This window comes from Drosophila takahashii, chromosome 2L (assembly GCF_030179915.1).
Source record: "Drosophila takahashii strain IR98-3 E-12201 chromosome 2L, DtakHiC1v2, whole genome shotgun sequence".
In the NCBI taxonomy this organism is placed as follows: domain Eukaryota; kingdom Metazoa; phylum Arthropoda; class Insecta; order Diptera; family Drosophilidae; genus Drosophila; species Drosophila takahashii.
In genome coordinates this window covers 20,622,562-20,639,711 of record NC_091678.1, presented here as the reverse complement: position 1 = coordinate 20,639,711, position 17,150 = coordinate 20,622,562, and the positions used below count along the sequence as shown (strand labels likewise).

The 17,150-nt window shown below is 33.9% G+C and overlaps 1 protein-coding gene across 8 annotated transcripts in view; it reads left to right on the top strand.

Annotated features, from left to right (window-relative positions):
- Positions 1 to 3,975, top strand: part of brat (brain tumor) — a 44,224-nt gene extending 40,249 nt beyond the window's left edge. For all 8 annotated transcript variants that reach the window (XM_017159105.3, XM_017159101.3, XM_070214986.1 and 5 more), the window contains one exon: positions 1,831 to 3,975. In XM_017159105.3, the coding sequence (XP_017014594.2) occupies positions 1,831 to 1,910 (80 nt within the window). In that variant the 3' untranslated portion in view covers positions 1,911 to 3,975. The remainder of the gene's footprint in view (positions 1 to 1,830) is intronic.
- The last annotated feature ends 13,175 nt before the right edge of the window (positions 3,976 to 17,150 follow it).

Here is a 17,150-nt window from a genome sequence, read left to right as displayed (position 1 = left end):
AGAGGAAAGGCAAAATAGCAGCGAACTATTATGAATGAAAACCAAATCCAAAAAGTAATTAAAATTCAAACTGGCTTCGTAGAAGTGTTTTTAAGTATTATTAGATTATGCATAATGAAAGCTCTAAACAAAATGCTTGAACCACTAAATTATTATGGATATAACATATAGATATATGCAGCTAACTGAATAATCATAAAGTGTGTGTGTCTATTTTTCGGCCAGCATCCAATGCAAAACGATATCAGATCAGAGTTAACCTTTCAAACGGATTCGAAATCGTTTTGCCTTCGTGGCTGGACCTTTTCAATAAGTAGGATTTTAATTCTTATAGTCCGTCAAATGTTTTAACAGAATAATAAAGAAAATATGAGAAATAAAATATATTTAATATGCATGCTTGAGTAGTGTCTGTTTGAATGTCTGTAATTTGTATGTCACTCAGCGTAAAGTAACGTCTAAGGATCGGTTCATTCCCCTTTTGATTTTCCTTTTTTCTCATTAGAATTAGGCTATAAATATTATTAAATAGATTAGAAATTGAGGAACAAGATCAATTCATTCTAAAAATAATTTATATAGACATTTTTAACGCTTGGTTAAAAACTTCACCGAACATTCAAGTAGCAATCCAAACCACAACTAACATAAATGATAAATACCAAACAAATAATTAACTATGACTGATTTTATACACGAATTGAAAAAGATTTACACAACAAATTATACACATATACATAATATATATGAATATTTATATTTATAATGTTGCTACTATATAAAACAAATCAAGTTGAAGTTGAAGCCCTGGATATAGTCCTGGGCCTCTCCATCTGTAATACATTTTACACATTAGGCTACTTAACGCTACATACTTATATATCTACGATTATAAAAAAAAATATATTTATGTGTGTGTTTAAAGGCAAGAAAACCAACCACTAAGTAGTGAACTCAACAGTTTTTTAACACTCAAAAACAACAAAATCTTAGACTGCTTCGAAAACGTAAACGTGAAACTAAAAAAAATGTAAAACCTCTTGTGAAATAAAATGAACATAAGACTCGTTTAGGGAATTTTTCTGAACAGATTTTTCCGTTTCCGCTTTTTTTCTCCCTATGCACTTGTTTAAACTGAGAAATTAAAACTAAACTGACTTTAAGCTAAAAACTGATTTTCACTCTTTGAAACTCTAAACGCGCAAGACAAACAAGAAGAACAAGGAAAATGAATATTTTCGCTAATTTTTCTAGCTGCAAAATAAAATATTTATATATATACATCCGTGAATATAATCTATAATTATAATGCGTATACAAAATATAAGGCATATTAACTGTTTGTTGTTAGCTGCTTATTCTTCCTATTGAAGATTATCAAAAATAAAAAGTAAAAAAAACACATTCATATCCCAAGCATTTTTGTAATTTTTAAAGCAAAGCAACATATTGAAAACTAACACTAAAAATAAAACAAAAACAAGCAAAAAGTAAACAAAAAAAAATAATTTTTTAAGTCGATCATTTTAAGGCAAAAGTTAATCTAACTTTAAATGAGAACCAAATGGGCAATGTATAATGCAATAACTAAATAGGAAGTTTCAACTTTTTTTTCTCTTTATCACATTTTGTATAGTTACATGATTTCAAGAGTTTAAAAATTAATTTATAAAGGCGCAAATAAATGTTTCAAATACTTGAAATATTTTAAACTGCATTCCAAAAAAAGTATAATTTACTATTATTGAAAATACGAGTTTTCGCCAATGATTAAACTAATATTTAAATATTATTTTGTATTTATTTAATTTTTTATTTTATTTCTTACAGTATTGCACAAATTGCACAGCAACATCAATGACAACAACAAGAGCTACTTGGCAGACAGAATACAGCAACATTTCATTTGAAAGAGATAAAAAATATTTTTAATAACCAAACATTCCCCATTAAATTGTGTTATGTTAAATTTGTTATTAAAGAAAAGGAGATGTAAAATGAATGTATCGCATTCATTTTGATGGCAATGTATGGACAAGTTTACGTTACGCAATTATTTTAAATCAATTTTGGGACTCAAAAAATTATATAAATATTAATATATTTGCAATTAGTGGAAATGAGTCTCTACGGTCGAACCGCACACAAACAAATACACACAGACATGAATCAACGTTGCTAAATCATTGAAATATGCATAAATGTTAGCTCATCTTACTCATAATCACGCATTCAATATAGATTTTAATATTTATAACGCTATATAGTGAAACTAAGCCGATCATGGAATCATCATCTAGTCATCATGCATACATATATGTATTTTTATAATAATTAATTTATAAAAAGAAACAAAATATAAAAGAAACGAACACCAATTTAATGTTAAATGTCGTTATAATTAAGTTTTCTTTATATACACATATATATTATGTTTACGCTAACGATTTATATATTTTCTGTGTAAGGATTGATTTTATTGTCTCCCGCAATTTGAATTTCTCTGCTAAAGCCAAGTTGAATTTAAAAATAAAAATAACAATTGTATACTGTATACAGGGTGTTTCTTAAATGGCTTTCATATACTATATAGTCATATGAAAATAAAACATTTTATCAGCTAAAGTAATATGTTTTCATTATGGTTAATTGTTTACACTGTACGTTCAGTTACAACTCGTATATTTCGCTCAAATTTTGTTTTACAATTAAGAAATACAAAGGAAACTAAAACCAAAAAAATGTTAAAGTAAAGGACAAGAAAATGTGGAAAATATGGACTGACAAGCAAATAATGTATATCATTGAGGGTTGGCATTTTTATTCTATAAATACATATATATATATAAATCTATATTACATGTAGACTTTGTCAGGCAGGCCATTCTCAGCTGTTTCGAACGAGGAAATTGTTAACTTTTTGCGTTGAAATGAAAAGGAAAATAAAAAATATATACACGCCCACCAAATGCATACTATATGCTATATACTGTTTCTAATATGCATACAAAGATTTAACCACAGTACAGAACACTTACAACTTAGTTTCAGTTTGTAACTGACTTAACTTACTGCCAGGATCAGCTCAGCTCAGCTCCTCAGACACCCTGCATAATACTCACACAGTCAGTCACGCAACCATTCAATCAATCAGTCATTCAATACTCAACCATCTTACCCACAAGTCGAGCACAATTAAATGTAATAAATCCATAAACCATGGCAATTTTCTTGAGAAAAACGAAACCAAATACGCATTTAACTTGAATCTTCTATATTTTTAATTACTACCAACTGTTTTTTTGTATTAAATTTGAATTCGTGAAGAACAAGCAACAGAAAAAAGAAATTAAAATGTAATCATTATCGTAACTAAATCGAATACGATGTAATTGAATGTGAACGTTATTAACTCATTAACTATTATTATTAACTAAGATTCCAACTGTATGCGCATTTTATATATATATACTTATATATAAAAAATAAGGCAAACCCAAGATAAAAACTCATTAATGTAATGTGTAAGAGAAAACCAAAAGTACTTGCGTAAATTATATATAAATATTTTTATACATGTGGAAAATCGTAAAACAAAGATAAAATCATAATAATTTATTAAAAGCTGCAATTTGCTAAAGTGACGAGTTCGGGAACACCTATTTGAATTTGATATAACAGATTTTGAACTCTACTCAAAATTCCAATAGCAAAATCAACAGCGAGAAATTGAAAATGATAATAGAAACAAATGGAAGTCTTTTTAATGCTTAGGGGCCACAATTTTCGAAGTAATTAAAAAATGAAAAAAAAAACATGAAATTATTATTATATTAAAATATGGTATTAATTAACATTTAAAAAATGTTGTGTAACATTAATATTAAACCAACCAACAAACCAGCAACAACAATTGTATTGTAAGAATTTCTATTTCCATTAAACCACAATAAAATTATTTTGTTTTTAAATAAATTAATTGCGTTTTATTATTTTGAACATTGTAAGGCACCAGGACCAAACTACACTCATAAAAATTAATTTCTAAATTTTGGAAATCTCGCCATTGAATCGAAAAATAGAAAAAAAATTTCTTGTTATTAGAAAATTGGCTTTTGAATACAGAAAACCTTTCTTGATGGAAAAAATTCAAGAAAGAATTTTTCTTAAAAATAGAAAAATGAAAATCTCATATGTCTGTTTTGCCGTCGCAGCCAAAACATTTTTGTACGTATTTTAGGACAAAATCACCTTTGAATATATGAATGAAATGACCCTAGAATATAGGAAAGTAGCCATTGACTTCCTTCGGCTGCCGAATGTTAACGACAAGAAAAACGAAGTGGGACGAAGGGCCTACCCGGCTACCGACTTCTCTGATCCCCGAGCGTCAGTTGTGAAAAAATTCGTGAGTGATGGACGTGATTTTCAAGCGGATAAGAGGTTAAGCCTTTTTCCAAATATTCAAAGGTATGTAAATATATAATTTTTTGTATAGCGGGCGTACAATTGTATGTATGTAATTAAAGGATAAATTTCAAATCTCTTTACCAAGCGTATACCAATTTAGTTGAATGGTTTTTTAGCTAAGAGCTACGTACATACATACATTTGTATATAAATCTGTGGGTGTAGAGTTCTATAATAACTTTATCTTATTACTCGCATTTTATTTATTTTTCAGAGTGAAAATACCTGCAGTTGCATCAGCCAAATAATTTGTTTAGCGAAGCTGTAATTTTGTTTTAAAACATTCTAAGGGGCTGTCCATATATTACGTAATCACCTAGGGGGGGGGAGGGGGTCATTGAAATGATTATGTTTGATTACATGGGGAGGGGGTCTTGTACAATGATTACGTAATCATTTTATATGAACTTTTTTATTTAAAGAATTTATTTAAAAACTTTTTCCTTTAATTATATCTACAAACTTAGATAGGAAAGCAGGGAAAAAATTTTTGTAGTGGCTGGGCGGCGAAAAAGAGAATGTTTAGTGGTTGAATCACACGAAGGACGCGAAGACCTGGAATGGCTTGACGAAGAGTATGTTGGAGATAATATCAGCGTAGACGAACCATACCAAACTTCATTTATAAACAATATTAAAGATTGGGTTGCATCTCCGTTTGAATCCACATATTAAAACAAAAAAATTTTATTCTTGGGATTACGTATCATTGGGGGGTGTTTATTGAATGATTACGTTTGATCACCAGGGGGAGGGGGTCAAAAATCACCAAAAACGTGATTACGTAATATATGGACAGCCCCTAAGGTAAGGAAAATATGTTGTATTTGTTTGACATACTTATGTATGCATGTAAATATCTATGCATGTACGCGGCTCACCCGATCTGAAACCCGATTTTCAACCCTTTCATATTCTGCTCCTCTCTCTCGCTCGCTTGACCTACGCGTCGCGACGTTTCTCTTTACTCCTTCTTAAAACTGACACGATCTGCCCTGCTTACATTCGGTCTCCCTTCGCGCAAAGGACTGTATGTAAATATATATGTATGTATGTGGCTCTTTCTGAAATTAAATTTTCAACCCTTCCTTCTTCATTTTCTACCTGTCTTGCTCCTCTCTCGGTCGTCTGACCAACGTGTTTGTATTTTGGCTATTATTAACATTACATTATTATCTATTATCTAAAAACATATATGTATCTATTCTTATCTAAAAACAAATCATTGATATCCCAATAACTCTTTTTTTCCAGATGAGGAAAGCCGAAGAAAATAATTTTTTATGCCTGCAACTACATATTTGGTTATAATAATGTTTTCTTAAGTCAAAAATGTGTTATTTAAAATTGTTTAAATGTTCAGTGTTAAATGTTTTAAATTTAAATAAATAAAATATGCAAAAGAAAAAACCAAGTTACATTTTATTTTTAGGGTTTCAGTGTTAATATAAAACTTCCCTTCAAGAATAAAATTTCTTGAAAGGAAATTTAAACAAGAAAGAATTTTTCTTGTTCAAAAGGTGCCTTTCTAAAAAACCCTTTCTTGTTTTAAGAAATTTAATTTCTTGAAACAAGAAACAAACCACCTTTGAAACAAGAATCTTGTTCTTGTTTTAAGAAATATTTTTTCTTGTTTTTATGGTGGCTTTCTAAAAACCCTTTCTTGTTTTAAGAAATTTAATTTCTTAAAACAAGAAATATTTTTTCTGGTTTTAATGGTGCCTTTCAAAAAAACCATTTCTTGAAACAAAGGTGAGGTCGCCTTTGGCAAAAATTCAAGAAAGAATTTTCTAGATTTTAAGGAAATTCTTCGATTTTTTTTTATGAGTGTAATGTTCCACGATGTTCAAAACGTACTTTCTTTTATCAACAGGAACTTACTTTTAAAAGAAAACCTTATAAAAGACTAGATGTCTGAGATTTTTCATGATTTTGTTTGGTTCTGTTGGGATTCCAAGTTCAAATAAACAAATCAGCGTATTTCGTATTCAATTATAGTTTCGTTTACTTAGCACAGCACAATCAACCACAGCTTACGAGATCAGAAATAAGTAGGGATGTCGAAAATATATCAAAATATCAATATATCGATATTTTTTACGAAAAAAAAATATTTTTGTCGTGATATTTTTTTGAATATTTATCATGTTTCATCGATTTTTTTTCAAATTTTTTTGATAATTTTAAGTGGTTTGACTTTTCATCGGGACAAGAAAAAATACATAAGTGAAATATGAGCGCCGCTAAAATTTATTTTTCGGAAAGTGAAAATGCATAGAATAGCATTCAGAATTAAAGAAAACGCGGTAAAAAAAATGCGCGGGAAATACTTGATTTTAATATTATAAATAAAAGCAAAAATAAATATTGTTTTCTTTCATTTCTTAATAAATATAAACTAAAAATTATAAAAATATAATTTAAGATCGTATGTGGGTTAAAGTTTAGTTGTTATTGCTTATGCAGCTTAAAATTAAAAAATAAAAATAATAAAACAAAAATATCAAAAATATCTGATATATAGATATTTTTTTTCTGATATATCAAATATCATTTTGATTTTTTGTTTAAATAAAAAATATCATCGTTACGATATTTTTAAATATTTCGACATCCCTAGAAATAAGAGAGAAGGATTAACCGCGTGGTTCACGCTTTAGTGTTACCAGAGATCGATAACAATATAATGCTGATTTTGGTATATTCTATAAATTATAATAGGGTTATTCAATACGCCCCCTCAAAATTAGCATTATAAAGATAATTTAAATTGAAAATTAATTTTACATGTTTCAACTTAATCTATGTGGCTTGTGCTTGCTTGTGTTCTTTCTTTTCTTTTCTATTGGGAAGGTACAATTCAGTGATCCAGCATTCGCTGCTAGGATTGGGAAAACCCAATAAAACCCAATCAGATCACTTCTTAAAATAAAATAGTAATGGTTCATAAAATAAAGATATTCATTATTGTCGTATGGTTCGGATTAGTCTTTGTTTGCTCCATCCAGTCCCATTTTTCCTCGTAAATCCATGAAGCGTGGAGCAGGTAGCGGCTTAGTTAGAATGTCAGCAAGTTGGTTCTCTGTGGAAATATACTCGATACAAATTACATTATTTTCTATTTGCTCTCTCGTAAAATGATATTTTATATCAATATGTTTAGATCTTTTATGGCATGAGGGATTATTAGCTATACTAATACATCCCTGATTATCTTCATATATTTTTATAGGTCTTTCAAATTTGATATGAACACTTTCAAATAGGGATTTCAACCACAAGGCTTCTCTTACAGCCTCGAACAAGGCCATGTATTCTGCCTCAGTCGATGAAGCAGCTACTGAATTTTGCCTTTTCGTATTCCAACATATAAGAGTTTGGTTAAACATTTTGAATAGAAACCCTGTTGTGCTCTTTCTATCGATTTCATTTCCTCCCCAGTCAGAGTCTGCGTACCCTACAAATATATTTTCAAAACTCTTCTTTTTAAATTATAATTTCATATCAATATTCCCTTTTAGATATCTAAGAATTCTTTTTAAACATAGCCATAATTCTGCATTATTTTTATTCATATATCGACTTAAAATATTAACAGCAGTGGCCAAATCTGGACGTGTACATAACATAACATACATAAGACAACCGACTAAATTTCGACAAGGCGCGTCATGCCATTCATCTGAATTTAATAATTCATAATTAAGCTTGCTTGCTAGTGGAGTACTGACTGATTTACAATCACTCATATTGAACTTTTTCAGAATCTTTTTAATATAAGCAGCTTGGCTTAAAAGTATTTTATTAGAGCTGCAAAACTATCGATAGTGTAGTCAGTCGACTGTTTGACAGCATTTCAGTCGACTGTTTCGATATTATCGACTAGTCGTTATTTGACATTAGAAGAAAAGTTTTTATCAATTCTATTCCAAGTAAATAATAAATAAAGCCTTAAATAGTATTGTTGGTTTTTATACCCGTTACTCGTAGAGTAAAAGGGTATATAGATTCGTGCAAAAGTATGTAACAGCTAGAAGGAAGCGTTTCCGACCCCATAAAGTAATATATATTCTTGATCAGGGTCACTAGCCGAGTCGATCTAGCCATGTCCGTCTGTCTGTCTGTCTGTCTGTCTGTCTGTCCGTCTGTCCGTCTGTATGAACGCTGAGATCTCAGAAACTACAAAAGCTAGAAGGTTGAGATTTCCCACACATATTCTTTGGCTTCCTACGCAGCGCAAGTTTATTTTAGCCGAGCGCCACGCCCCCTCTAACGCCCACAATCGCCCACTAACGATTTTAAAATGGGTCCTGCGCCCACATCTTTAAAGATTTCCGAGAAGTATAAATGCAATTTTGTTGTGTATATTTATACCTATCGAAATGTAGAAGACATTTTTCAAATCGGACCATTCATTAAAAAGTTATACGCTTTATAAATTGTCAACATATATCTATCTCCCTCGCACTCCCTTTAGCCGAGTTACGATTATTAGTCGGGACACCAACCCGACACAGCGTTCGCACTCCCTTTAGCTGAGTGACGGGTATTAGATAGTCGGGACACCAACCCGACTATAGCGTTCTCTCTTGTTTTTTAATCAGTCTGTATGTAAATTTAAATATACATAAAAGTCAAATTTTTAATTACTAAGGACCCATTGGTTCTTGTTTAAAAAAAGTTGTTAATATTTCTGGGCTTTAGAGCAGATCTTCGATCTGAAGCAATGTAACCCGCTTTGCTGAACATTCGCTCAGATTCAGTTGAGGTTGCTGGGATATGTAAATATTTCCTAGCGCAGCATTTCAAAGTTTTATATTTTGACTCCGACATCTACAAAAAGAGCCAACTCACAATATAAATTATTAATACAAAAATATGGACAGATATTGCCTCCCAATATTGTATTGGATTCTTCGCTGTAGAAATATTTATTTGCCTGAAATATTGTTCTAAGGGGTGCCCTTCCTCATTTTGTATGGATTTTTTAAGTACTGCACTTTTAAGGAATCAAAATATATCACGTTTTCCTAAGAGAGATGGTGACTGAGGCGATGACAAATTGCTAGAAGATACCTCAAGCGTTCCTTTTTCGGTTAGTTCCACTTCACGTTTAAGCTCTGCTGCTGCTTCATCAGCGATCGATAAGGATTTGAAGCCTTCTTTTTTAAAGCGCGGATCTAAAAGAGTAGCTTTTTTTAATAATGGCATTTCCTCATATGATTTTAATCGGTGAACAAGACGCTCCAGCAAATATTCTCCTAGAAAAGTGCCCTCCACTGTTTTCATATTTTGACAAGACTGCATTATATTTTTCAGAAGACCACACGTTAAAGGCAATATTAACGAAATTGTCACAGAATCGTTAGCAGATATTTTTTTCGTGGCATCGTCCACTTGGCTAAATAAATCTTCAATGTCTTCCAAAAACTCAATTTCCTCAGCGTTAAGCGGTTCCGGTGATTTCCGGGTACTTAGAAGAACCGTTGAAATAGAATCTTTCGTTAGTAAAATTCTATTTATCATTTTGTATGCGCTATTCCACCGCGTTGCTACTTTCTGGATTTAAGACAGGGGAGGGTTTCTAAGCTGCGCGGATCGGAATTTAGCATACGCAATTGAGCTACTTTTAAAAAAAGCAACCACTTTTTTGCATTTAATAATAATGTCCTTCAGGGAATAATGCTTTAAAACGTCTTGCATAACTAAGTTTAGGGTATGAGCAAAACATGAGCAAATTGAATTTCTGCAAAATCGTACAAGCCTTTTTCATGCTCTGAGCGTTATCAGTAACAACGGCTACTACCTTCTCCCGAATGTTCCACTCATCAAGTACCTTGTTAATTGAATCTGCAATATTTTGACCCGAATGATTGGTGTCATTAATCAATGGGCAAGTGGATAAAACCGCTGATCTTAGCTTGTCCTTTAATATAAAATGGCAAGTAACGGTTAAATAATTAACAATGGCCCTTGATGTCCAACCGTCTGACGTTATTGAGCAGTAATTTACACATTTGAAAAGATTTTGAAGACGTTCCTTGCATTTTTCGTGAGAGTCTACTCGTAACCAAATTAATAGATTATGCTGATTAAATAATTTAGTTATACTTACCATTTTCTTTGGAAACAGCTAAAAACTTCTCCATTTTAAATGAAAATAATTTCAAAAGATTCTTTTGATTTTATAAAGAAATATTAGAGTTAAACTATAGATACAAACGGTACTTGATTAAAAAAAAGTAGATAGTAGTCGACTGAAAATCGACTGAACAATCGCAAAGCATACTATCGACTTGTAGTCGACTTTAGTCGATCTTTTGTCAGCTCTATATTTTATCATCATCAATTTCTATTCTCATTCCAATGAAATATCGTATTTCTTCCAAGTCTGTCATTCTGAACTTGTTCATTAAATATGTTTTAAAACATTTCATTTTCTCTAAGTCTGATGTGGCAATAACTAAATCATCTACATAAAGAAGTAAATATATGTTTTTCTTCACGTCACCCTTATCAAGAACATAAATACATCGATCTACCGGTGAGTTTACAAATCCACATTCCTTTAAAGCTTGTACAAATACCTCAAACCAGCATCTTGCTGCTTGTTTAAGACCGTAAATAGCTTTATTTAATTTACATACACTATTAGCACTACAAAATACACCTTGGGGCACTTTCATATAGATTTCGTCTTTTAATTTTCCATTTAGAAAAGCACTTTTTACATCCATGTGATGTACCTTCAAATCATATTGGACTGAAATGGATAATATGAAACGAAAACTTGCTATTCTAGCCACAGGAGCAAATGTTTCTTCATAATCTATAAGATATTTCTGAGTAAACCCACGCGCCACTAATCTAGCTTTATATCTTATTGGATTTTCAATTCGTCAGACTATAACGTAAAAACCCATTTACTGTCAACAATATTTACATTGTCAGGCGGCTTAACAATCGACCAGGTATTACTTAAGTCATGGGCGTCCAATTCAGTTTTAATAGCTGCCTCCCACAGAGATTTGTCACTCCTACTTTGTATTTCTTCGAAAGAACTTGGAATATCACTAAAAATTGAATGAGCGTTTAAAATATAGTTATTATCGAATTCATTTCCCTTATATGATATTTGTGGCCTGTTCTTTAGCCTATCACTTCTTCTAGAACTACATTCATTACTGTCATTGGGATCTTTTGTGTCAAATCTTTTCTCCATACTGTCACTCTGGATATTCATTTTATCACAATCCTTACTCTCATTCAGGATACTAACATGATCACTCTCCTTACTCTCATTCAGGATATTCGTATTATCAATCTCCTTACTCTCATTCAGGATATTCGTATTACACAGGCCGACAAAATGTGACATGGGTCGGTGTCCAGGCCTGCCACCATTTTATTTCGATAAATGAGGCTTTTCTAAGCATAAGTTGCCACTACGCCTATAGTCCATCAGCTCTGGTATTTGCGGTATCTTTAATTTAAGAAAATCACAAATTTTCTTCGTCTTTTGGGATATATCTTCAAGAGTGGTCAACCAATTTTGGAAATCTTTTCGGAATTAAATAGTTACATGTCTGTTTTATACGGTCGTTTTGGAAAATTCAATCTAACTCAACCACAAGAGGAGGTGGGCGCATTCAAAATTTTAAAGTCACAGCAAAGTTTAAAAATCTTCATTTGTGAACAGCGTTTAAAAATTAAATAAAAATATTTTCTTCAACAATGCATTTTTGATCCAAAGACACCTTGTGTCCTCATCAGGTTTTTGTGAATTGTCCTAATGAGTGTGATGAGTGATGAGTGTCCTAAACAGTAGCAGCAGTAGCAACAGCAGTAGCAACAGCAACAGCAGCGCCCAGGAAAGGATGACACGAGTGGCAGTTACAAATAGGCGCGTCCAGCACGTAGATGCACGGGGGCGGCTTTGGGAGACCATGCCGTTCCAGTGCAGCGCGTGCTGGACGCGTCTTGTGAATAGAAAAAACTGCTTAGGGCACAATTGCATACTTGAGTATAGGGCTCACCCCTGCCCAAATTGCCCCTTTGTGGGCTTACATGGCCTCAATGGCCACAGATGCTATGGGGAAAACGGGGTGCCGTATATCCCCGATGCATACCATCGGAGGTTGCGGTACCACTGGCGGAGGGCCAGAACAGTAAGGGATCCAACTCCGCACACCCCCCAAGTGGAAAGCCAGGGCCCTGGGTTTTAGGCCGCCCGGGGGTCGTGCGGAGTTGGATCCCTGGCTGTTGTGGCCTGTATGAGACGCCAAGCCTGGCACAGTTGGCTCACGGAATCGACACTCCCATCCACACTTGATATTTCACACTAACATACATGGGAAACCAAGAAAACAAACGCTAAATTTAACAATATGTACACTAAAAATTAATGATAATTTTTAAAATTAAAATTAAATCTGTAAATGTAACATAAATGTACATAAAGGTAATTAAATTTATTAATTAATTATACAACAAGAACAACAGACACGTTCACGTTCCCTTTTTTTCAACAGGAACTTACTTGTAAAAGAAAACCTTATGAAAGGCAGAAGATTGTGAGAGTCGGTATATTTTTGCCTAGCTTTAGCTAAGTCATTTACCCCAAATGCAACCTTGCTATTAGCGGATCCGATCGTCACACTAAATACCCGAAAACGACCGAAAATACTATACTTAAGGCATTTTTTCACTATGCGGTTTTTTCGGTATTTTTGTGTATTTTCGATTGGCAACGCGATAGGCGTGAGGTGTTTCCATTGGCAAACGCGTCTGACAGTCATTTGCGAGCTGAAGTAAACAATGGATTTAAATAATTTGTTATTGATAATTGTAATCGCAGAACAGCATTTGAACAGCGTGGAAACATTGCTGCAATGATGAAAGCAACAACATCCCACGTTACGCTGCTTGAGCATTTATTACGGCAGAAAGCAAAAGGATCTGCTGCAGAAGGCGTTCATATATATAGATCTGAACAGTCATTTAATTAATTCTTTGACACGACCCGCGACAGCAGTAGCTTCTGCGGCGGCACGTCACTGAACAGAATCTGATACGGGGCAGAAATGCCTACAAGAACATTGTGCCCATTTCCAGCAGTCGCCTGTCAACGTGTGTCATTTGAATATAGAATAGCCATCTACGGTCTAACCAGGAGGTCGCCTTAATGGACGAATGGCGCACGCGAAGCAAACGTCAAGATCATGAAGACAGGGAAGCCCATGTGGCTGCGCTGCAACGACCAATATTTCGCTTCCGATCCTTTCTAGCCGAGCCATTCCATTGGATAAACGAACTGCTACTGCTCTTTATGCGCTTGGATCATCCTCGGAATTCTGAACTATTGCCAGATCATTTGGCATATATCATATATCAAATACCAATCTATACGAAATAAAGTTCATGTAAATATCAACAATAAATGGTTTTAATATTTCCCGCTTCTTATCAGCCTCTTATCAGTTTCGGGTCCAGAAAATGTTCGTGCCTGGTTAATACTGCTTAAATATACCACAAATTTCACTTTCCAGCCCTGTAACGCGACAAATTTCCACTCCCCTCCTCACCCCTCGCCAACAAGTTTTGTATGGGCGTTAAACGGTAAATGGATGCAAACGCGACGCGTCCATAATGAGCAGAGGGCATTAGGGATTTTGGGATTTTATCCTCTTTTAAACCAGATTCGCACTGTTAACTTTTCACTCCATTTCATGCGCACTGTTAACTTTTCACTCCAATTCGTGCGCACTGTTAAGGGCCATACGAAAACCACTCAATGCAGCTGTAGCTGAACAGCCACTCAAAATGTTAGCTTAACAGAACTGATGAAAAATACTTTTCTTTATTTTATCAAATTAAATTCAACAAAATAATTCTAAATTTATAATATATTTTATTGGCATGTATGCATTCATTCGTTTTCTCCGGAATGATTGTTTCTAAAGCTTCTTTTAGGCCTTCTCGCCACTCAGTGCCAACATTTTCTAATATCATTGTTCATATACATAAGGGGGATTCCCTAAACTGTTGAATTGCTGAATTGTTGAATTTTGGTCAGCTGTTAATCAGCTGTTCCATACAAAGTCAACTTTCAGAAATTTCCCTCGGGGCTGTTGAAAATTGTGTTGAATTGCTGAAAAGCCAGAGTTGTCACCTTTTTTTAAAAGTCGTGGCAACTCTGTAACATTTTAGTATCACCAGTACGCATTATTTATTTTAAAATAAACTTTGAAAGCATATTTTTGGTTCTTTTTACCTTGGTAACACTTTTAGACAGTAACTAGCAATAATAAATCAAATTTTACATGTTTTAAGTTCTGTGAAATTTTTCAACAAATAACAGCTGTTTGAAAATTCAACAGGAATCATTTTGTGTCGTTCCCTTAATTGCTGAAATTTTTTGTTGAATTTTCAACAATTCAGCAATTCAACAGTTTAGGGAATCCCCCTATACATACCTTGCCTGGAAGAAATTGTCAGGCGGTGAAGAAAAACCATTAAAAAATCTTTCCGTTTTATTTTTTGCAGATTATTATTTCTGCAGCAACTTGATTTCTAATTCTTTTTGTTGGTGCTGTATCACCATTTTTTAAAAAAAAATTCAAATACTTTGGTATTTGAATCTTTGAAAAGAGGCTTTTCATAAAGCTCTCTTAATATGCAATCTGTATAGATTGATTTGGTGTTTTCAATATAATAATCCCACAGTCTGGGGATTTCATTTTGTAATATGTACACTATTGTTGTAAAGCACCGCCAAAAATGGTCTATCTAATTTTTTAATTCTTAGAGTTTCTAAGAGTTTCATTTATCCCTTTTAACACTATTGGGCTTTCTCGATTTCTCCACTTCCATATATACCACTTAGAATATACCACCTGTTATGCCTGAAGGGCATACGTAGAGGCTCCATACGTATTTGGAATTGCCGATAAAAATAATTCATCGCAAAGAATGCAGAAGGGCTTAGAAAAGTCCCATCTGTCATTTAAACTCCCCAACAACGAACACGAGCGTCTCTCGTGACCAGTTCGTTCGCTCCGTAAAAATTACTTAATTCGATCGAATCCAATCATCCGCGAGTGAATTCCTTGCTAATCTCCTATTACTGTTCCTATTCTTGTTGGTGAGTTAATTTCTCCGAAATGTTGTCGTTTTCTGACTGGAACTCCCCAGAACGCAGAAACCAGCGACCACGTGAGATTTCCAAGAATGTGCAAAAGTTTGCGAGCCCTCCCTCTGCGCACAGCAAGGAGCTGGAGCCGCTACAGCGGTAACTTTTTTTTGCATCCGTGCCACGCGAGCGCGACGCCCAGGATTTGCATCAGCTCTACTCCTGGATTTACCATTTCATCAGAGCCCACGCCTGAATCTACATAAAAGATTTCTGTAAAGGCGCACACCGCGTGAAGTGGATCTTTTCTCCTTTCCACGCCTGGACTACCGTACTGTTCGTCAGCGTCCAACCGCAAGCGGCATCAAGGAACGCCGTTTCTACCTCACCAAGCCCGCGTGAGGTTTTCATCGTGCAAAAACTGCACCAAAGTCGACAGGTCCGATCCAGTCGGACAAAATTCGGACGAATCCCACCGGCGCCGATTCGTCAAATCCGCGCAAGCACGCGCAAACACGAAGTCTCATCCCAATTGGAATTTCAGTTCCAATTCTGGTTCCAGTTCACGTTGGCCGGGGCTGCCAACTTGTTCTTTGTATCGCATTAAGTAAAAGTAGTTTAGTTTGCTCCTTTTCCAATACATTTAAGATACGATTCTAATTTACTTTACGATTCCTATTTAGCCAACATTATTTCGTGTGTGCTTATGATATAGATTGACATATATAACCATTACATAAACACTTCAAAGTTCTACAGCACACATCGATCCTCATCAGGCCTGCTGACTTCGTTGGAGAGTTCGTAAGTACGGCATAGCCGTCAAAACATTTAACTATATATTCATTCTTGTCTAAGCCCACACATTTGATATATATATTTATCTATCTACAATCATATAATCGTTGTCATATATAAGAGAATTAAATAAGAATTTGATTAACGTAAAGTAATCGGCCTCAGGGCCTCGGATTGAATAAGAATATCGTATATCGATAACACAATGTAATCAACCACAATTTAACGTAAAGTAAATACTTCCTTTCCTTTTTCTTTTTGACAATCGTACATACAAACACGACCGTATAGAGAGTCGCTTAACGTAAATAACGTTTAGTCTTAAGAACTTAGTTTTACATTATTAGAATTGAGAATGAACCGTATTATCGTATTTGGAGTAATAAAGATGAAGTTTAATATGAATTAAATTGTTATCTTTTGAGGGCCCCTAAGAGAATGTAGCGCAGCGGTTGTTTAAGGGTAGAGTCTGATGAGACTTTACAGGTAGGGTGGGTATAGAAGGAGGCCATTACCATCTGGGCCTCCATCTTCGTCTGAATCTTATAGGGTCTTCCCACAGAGCTCCATCCACCATCTACCATCCGTTGAACGGATGGTCCGTAAGGTTTTGCCGTTCCGAAAATTTCCCAGTTAGTCCGCCATCCAATTTTAACGGACTTTGACGGGCTCTTTTATGCGATAGTTAGGCGATGTTTTCTCGGTGCAACTCTGAATTCTTCCTCTTGACTGTGAAAATTGGAACGATGAC